The sequence below is a fragment of the Mus musculus genome, chromosome 2, assembly GCF_000001635.26.
Source record: "Mus musculus strain C57BL/6J chromosome 2, GRCm38.p6 C57BL/6J".
In the NCBI taxonomy this organism is placed as follows: domain Eukaryota; kingdom Metazoa; phylum Chordata; class Mammalia; order Rodentia; family Muridae; genus Mus; species Mus musculus.
The window spans coordinates 165,392,166-165,399,349 of NC_000068.7; the positions used below are offsets into that span (position 1 = coordinate 165,392,166).

The 7,184-nt window shown below is 51.5% G+C and overlaps 1 protein-coding gene across 1 annotated transcript in view; it reads right to left on the bottom strand.

The window, feature by feature from the left end:
* Positions 1–3,284: 3,284 nt before the first annotated feature.
* Positions 3,285–7,184, bottom strand: part of Ocstamp (osteoclast stimulatory transmembrane protein) — a 4,945-nt gene continuing 1,045 nt past the window's right edge. Inside the window, exons 2-3 of the mRNA NM_029021.1 lie at positions 5,056–6,055; positions 3,285–4,133 (exon numbers count right to left, since the gene is read on the bottom strand). Coding sequence (NP_083297.1) covers positions 3,681–4,133; positions 5,056–6,055 — 1,453 coding nt within the window. The 3' untranslated portion in view covers positions 3,285–3,680. The remainder of the gene's footprint in view (positions 4,134–5,055; positions 6,056–7,184) is intronic.

Below are 7,184 nucleotides of genomic sequence, written 5' to 3' on the forward strand. Positions count from 1 at the left end.
CTAGCCAAGGTGCAGGCAGGCACATGACTCAAACCATGCCATGAACCTGAACTTGAACCCCAAGTAGAATGGAGGTTATTTCAGTCTGGCATGGGTGCTGTAAAGACTGCCCGTGATCCCATCTACAGGCATCTCCAGGGCTCTGCTGGCTCTAGATCTTCCTGACTCATACAGCTCGCCCTGAGGGCTGCTGAGATGCTTTCTGCTGGCAAATAAAGATCCCCGTGAGTCAGTATGGGCTTGCTAAGATGGGAGCTAGCTGTCTGAGGCTTCACACTAGGATGAAGGCAAGATCAGTACTCAGGAGGCCTGTTCTGTTACATTTATTTACTTGGTTATTATAATATTTTAATTTACTCTTTGGGGATTTCATGGATATATACGAAGTATGTACAAATCCAGTCCGCACTGCCAGTAAGTGCATGTGGTACCATCTACTAGAACGTGGGCAAGCCTACAGGAGCCACACCCCTGAAGAAAAATTATCACCCCCACCCCAGTAGCCACTGACTGCCAATAGCATCTCAGCTAGGAGAGTGAGGCCGCATGTGCCCCTCCCCAGTCCATGCCAGCATGCTGATTGGTTTCTTTTGTGTAGGCAGCCACAGCTGCTTGAGACTAGGTGTGTAATGCTTTTACTTACCGTGTGTGTGTGTGTGTGTGTGTGTGTGTGTGTGTGTGTGTATGCCATGGTAAACATAGAGAAGTCAGAGGACAAAGTCAGGGAAGTTGGTTCAATTTTTCCACTGTGTGGGAGTTGGGACTAGAGCTCAGGTTGCCTCAAAGTGTGCCCCCTGCTTCCCACAGAGCTGTTTAGATTCTGTGGTCCCTGAGGTGGCTGGTCTGTTTGCCCCAATTCAGGTGCTGACATCCTAGCTCCTCAGGTAATGGTGTCACGAGATGGTTTTGAGGGTTCTTGTGGTTAGGCCACCATGGATGGGTTAGTGACCAGGTGAAAGATGGCCTCTGTTGTCCTCTTTCCCATCTTAGCTGCCCTGTGGCACTCACAGACTGGCAACCATAGTCTGTTTGTCTAGTCAGGAATTATTCTCCTTTTTGTTTTCAATACTACTGGATGTATTTAATTCTGAGAAATTACATTAAATATAATAATCTTATTCTATACCTGGAAAGGAAAATATATGAACCCTTCCCTCTTTCCTTCTCTTCCCCCCACCCCATTGTGTGCACAATTTATATATGCTTGTGTGTGTGCAGACAATGATCCTGTGCGTGTCTCTGGGAATGTGCAGGGCACAGCATACATGTGGAGGTCAGAGGACAGCCTCTGGTGCCGGTCTTCCCCTTGATTGAGGCTGGCTCTCCCCTTTGTTGCTGTGCATTCAGAGCTAGCCCTCTGGTTCTCTCCCTTTGCTGCTGTGCGTCTGGGGATGGCTGTGTGGCTCTTCTGCTTTTCTGCTGTGTGTTCTGAGCTGAGCTGGAATCCGAGCATTTGGGTGGAGTCGGGAGAACCAAGATGTTCAAGGTTATCCTTGCCTGTATGGTGAGTTCGAGGGTAGCCTGGGCTACATGAGACCCTGTTCCAAATCAAATACTACAAGATGAAATAAGCAAAGATAAAAGAAAGAAAAATACCACAGACAAAGCAATTTATAGAAGAAAGAGTACATTTGGAACTTAAAGTTCTAAAGGGTTAGGGTCTATCTTAGTCAGGGCTTCTATTCCTGCACAAACATCATGACCAAGAAGCAAGTTGGGGAGGAAAGGGTTTATTCAGCTTATACTTCCACACTGCTGTTCATCATCAAAGGAAGTCAGGATTGGAACTCAAGCAGGTCAGGAAGCAGGAGCTGATGCAGAGGCCATGGAGGGATGTTCTTTACTGGCTTGCTTCCCCTGGCTTGCTCACCTTGCTTTCTTACAGAACCCAGGACCACCAGCCCAGGGATAGCACCACCCCCAATGGACCCACCCACCCTTGATCACTAACTGAGAAAATGCCTTACAGCTGGATCTCACGGAGGCATTTCCTCAACGGAAGCTCCTTTCTCTATGATAACTCCAGCTTCTGTCAAGTTGACACACAAACCCAGCCAGTGCAGGGTCCATGGCCGTCATGAGGAAGAGCGTGGCAGCAAGCAGGAATGGTGTTGGAAGAGTAGCTGAGAACTCACATCTCAAGACACAACCTGAAGGCAAAAAGCTACCTGGAAATGCTGCAAGGCTTTGATATCTCAAAGGCCACTCCCAGCAACACATCTCCTCCATCAAGGCCACACCCCCTAATCCTTCCCAAACAGTTCTACCAACTTGGGACCAAGTATTCAAATATGAGTCTCTGGGGGGGAGGGTGAGCATTCTGTACCACGGATGCCAAAGAATCCAGCGGAGCCACAGTCACAGGGACGTGGTTCATCGCCTGTGTGTTTGTGGTACTGATGTTCTGAAAATGAACGTGAGCTTCAACAGTTACACAGGCTTTGGGGGTAAGGCTCCTTATGTTTCCTTCTCTGCTTTCCTCGCCCCGCCCTCTCCACGGAGCCAACCCCTTCCTGCAGTCTTAAGAACACGTGACTCTGTTTTACCGAATGGGGTATAGCTTGATGGCGTCCCAGAAGTTTTAGTATTATCGTTATTATTTTGTTGCAGGGTATTTGATCGCATTGTGAACCTGGAGATTATGAACTGTAAACATCTGTTTCTAGTAGTGGCTCAGCCTTTTATCCTAGAGCGCTCTGTTTACTGTAAACAAGTAGGGGCGTGGCTCAGCCCTGGCATGCACCTTTAATGCCAGAGCTATATAAAGTCAACTCTAGGTCAAGAGGCAGAGCAAGCCACCAGCGGACAGAGGGAACAGAAGTCTGAGCTGAAGGGCATTTAAGACAGCATGGAGAAGGAGGCGACAGAGCCTTTCCTTTCTGGGACGTTGTGGGAAGGTCAGCTGGGTGCTCTCTCTGCCTCTCTGAGCTAGCTGGCGTTCACCACAGCCGCTGGCTCCTGAGTCTTCATTGGTAAAACTGAACAGCTGGGGTTTGTGCTTTTATTTATTTTATTTTGGGTTTTTCGAGACAGGATTTCTCTGTGTAGCCCTGGCTGTCCTGGAACTCACTTTGTAGACCAGGCTGGCCTCGAACTCAGAAATTCACCTGCGTCTGTCTCCCAAGTGTTGGTATTAAAGGTGTGTGCCACCATGCCCCGCGGATTTGTGTTTTTAAAACAACAATTTTACTCTGGAGGACTCATGGCCACACATGGGTAACCAGAGGCCAGGCTTATGAGCACTAAACAAAGGTGTCTCTTCTCTGAAATTCAAAACTGGGCAGGGCATCTTGTATTTTTATTCACTAAACGTCAGAAGTCTAGATGGAAAGGCCCCAAAGGAGCAGGAAAGAGCAACACCATTTACTCTTCTATTTAATGACTATGCTCATTTGTAAGATCAAACTTGCAGATTAACGTGAATTCTCAAAGGCTTGTAAATTGGAGGAGTGCCGAGGTGAATCCACTTGCAGGGTCTCCATTGAGGATGTTATCAGGGCTGTCTAGCGGAAAGGGACTGGGCGGTCTGGTCCTCCCAAACGTCCAGTTACCGCAGCCGCGTCTTCCCGACCTTCCACTCGCTGCGATTTCGCGCACATTCCCCGTGAAAAGCAGATCACTGTTGCCACGCCCAATTATTATGTAGATTTGGAAACTGAAGCTCCGAGATGTGCAACGACCTACTCGAGGTCATATGGAGGCCCAAGGGAGTCATGTGCCTGAGGTCCCTGTGACTCCAGAGTCCGAGTTCCCTGTCCAGGCTTCCTGGATTCCCGGGTGGCCATAGTGCCGGGCTGTTTGTTCAGGTGGTCACTCTGGTTGTGTCTCCTCTGGAGCCGGGCCTGCAAGTGGCTAAGCCTCCTGGCCTCCTGGTCTGGGAAGAAGGAGGCTGCGATGGTGTGGCGCAGGCGCCAGGCGTAGGCCTGTAGCACCAAGGTGGCGCCCGCCAGCAGTTGCAGGGCGCCCGCCGCCAGAGCAGCGGTGACACGGGGTGGTTGAGCCTGTGGTAGATGACAGTCGTGGGGCGTGAAGCGCAGCTCCCACTGGAAGGAGCGCTGCATGGAGGCAAACACGCTCTCCACCGGAGGTTGGTTGAGGACGAAGAGGATGAAGTCCAGAACCTTATATGAGGCCTTCAAAACAGAGAAAAGGGTTAAGTCAGAAGAGTCATCAGGCCATCCCCTACCGTCACCTACAGAATGGGTTGAGGGAGGGGCAACTGTGACTCAGTAACCATCAAAGCGGCACCACCCAAAACTTACTTCTGTTATTTTTATTACTCTGAACAAAGTATTTTTAGAGAAACGAATTAAAGCTGGAGACGTATGAATTAAAGCTGGAGACGTATCAATGGCTCAGAAGCCAGACTGACTGTGTAGAACACAGGAAGCTCTGGCTTCCACCCAATAATGGGGTGCACCAGGAGTGGTGGCCCACGCCTTCAATTTCAGCATTCAGGAGTCTGAGGCCCGTGAATCTCTGTGGATTCGGTGGGCAGCCTATTCTGTATTATCAAATTCCAGGTCACCCAGAACTACATAGTGAAACCCTGTCAAAAAAAAAAAAGCCCCGCCAATCAGTGCTCATGGTATTGGTGGTCTTTCCAACTTGATGGGATTGAGAAATGCCCAGGACATTAGCAATATCCACCTCTGGGTTGGTCTGTGAGGGTGTTTTCAGGGAGAATTAGGGCACGGGGTGGGGGTGGGGCGCTCTGTACCAATCAGTGTTCTATTGATGGGTCCGCGACACAAAGGCCTTGTTGGAAGGAGGTAAAAAGCTAGCAGATCGGACCCAGCTGGAGGGAGCAATCGCTGGAGGTGGGGGTTGGGGGCGGGGGTTGGGATGGGGGCGGGGCTGGACCTAGCCCTGGCCTCTTCCTGTAGTCCACGTCTCTGCTTTCTTGTACTTCATGTCTCCACATCCTCTGTCAGACTCCTCGGCATACCAAGGATAATGACTCCCAGGCAAGCAAATATAGACAGAAAGAAACCCAGGACCAGACAGACCCCTCCCACCTGATTATTCCAAGAGTATTCCCGTCGGTACACTTACGTCATATTTGACTGTGAGTGTGATTGGGACAGTGGGTAACTTCTGAGCCCAGGCTACAGCTGCTTGTGCCAAGAGGAAGGCCCCATAGTCTGAGGCCACTGTCACAGCTGTGGCTACTAAGAGCAATGCCAGTAGCCCCAGCCTTAGGAGACAGCTCAGCAGCTCCTCCCGTGACAACTTAGGCTGGGCTGTTTGGAGCAGCCACGGAGGCGGAGAGGTCAGCAGATGTGTGGCACCAGCCTGGGCCAGCTGCCGAACCAGCTGCCGAGTCGCGTAGATATTGTCGAAACGCAGGTCAGTGAGGTAGCGATGAAGGTACCAGGCCGACTCTCCCAGGAGGCCCAGCAGGAACAACCCGGTGACCACCCGCTGAGTGCCCAGTGCTGCTCGAGCCAGGAACTCCAGGCCAGAGAAGTCTTCCAGGATCTCCTGAGTGATCGTGTGCATGTGAAGGCGGAAGGCTGAGCCCTTGCCCTCGACCTCAAATGTCAGGCTGCGGCTGCCTGCTCGGCTGGCTGGGCCCAGTTCCCTGGCTGCCTGGCGCAGCTGGTAAGTGGTATTAAGCAGACTCTCCAAAGAGCCCTCAGTAACACAGCTCAGCACTTGCCCAGCTGCACGCACATTGCCTAAGACGTTTGGCACCACAGCGACAGCCAGGTTGGCTGCACTGTAGGACAGGAGCAAGCGGCGGCCCTGCTTGGAGCCCAGGGTTGGCACACTGAGCACAAATAGGCAGCGGATGGGGGGCACCAGGCCCAGGCTTAGGAAGACGAAGAGACCACAGAGAGAGGTCACCAGGGCAGGGGGTCCCAAAGGATAAAGCTGCAAAGAGACCAGCCAGTGATGCGCCAGGCCTGCGATAAGACTGGCCAAGGAAACACACAGGAGAAGCTGGGTCAGTAGTTCGTTACAGCTGGCTGGGACAGGCTGGGAGAAGGCTTTCCAGGCAGCCTGCAGTGGAACAACTGCCTTGCAGATCCCCAAGCGCCAGAACTTCCACCTGTATACAAGGAAACGGGGGGTTGGGGGGGGGGGGCATGTGTCAGGACGGTGTGGCCATCCTCTAGCCTACCAGCCAGACTGCTACTAGACTCCCTGTATAGCCGCCGGAACCCGTACACTTTCCAGATGGACCAATCAGAGGCACTCCATCCATGGGGGCGGGGGTAACGCAAGCTGAACCAATCAAAGCCTTCGCCAGGAAGTGTTTTTTTTTTTTTTTTTTTGGTTTTTCGAGACAGGGTTTCTCTGTGTAGCCCTGGCTGACCTGGAACTCATTCTGTAGACCAGGCTGGCCTTGAACTCAGAAATCCACCTGCCTCTGTCTCCCAAGTGCTGGGATTAAAGGCGTGTGCCACCACATCTGGCTCCCCAGGAAGTCTTACAGGGTTGTCAGTCAACAGCCTGTGGGCTAGGTATCTGGACTGAGGCCATGGCTACAGGCTCTGGGAGCAGCAGGTAAGCTGTGGAGGGAGAGCAAGCCTGGCTGAAATAAAGAATGGCGCAAGAGAGTAAGGAGGCACAATCTTATGCCCGTAACATCTAAACGCACACCCAAACACACGCAGTCTGTGTACCTCACTGCTGGTCTTGTTCACGTTCTTCCTTACAGAGCCCGGTGCCCACTCCATCATTTACAGGCAAGGAGGTGGCCCAGTTGGCCACTTGGGGACCTTTGCTCTTCAACCAGCCTCAAGTTAGTCATCAAACTAACACGTGTTAGTTTGTTTACTGTATATTTAACATTTATGCCTGCATGTCAACATCTTTAATTCTCCACCTCAAGTTTTTTTTATTACATTTTCATTTTGTGGGTTCATGCTTGCATGCCACTCTGTGTGTGTGTGTGTGCGTGTGTGTGTGTGTGTGTGTGTGTGTAGAAGTCAGAGGACAGCTCGAAAGAGTCACCGGATGAGCTACCTCGAGGACTTGCTTCTCTCCTCCCATCACGTGGGACTTAAGGCTTGAACTCGGGTTGCTGACCTTACTATCAGGAACTCTTAATACTAACTGAGGTGTCTCACAGGCCCTCCGACATATTTATCGAGACAGGGTCTCTCACGGGCCTGGTGCTCACCAATTTGACTAGACTGGGTGACCAGGAAGCCCCAGGGAGCTGTCTCGAGCTC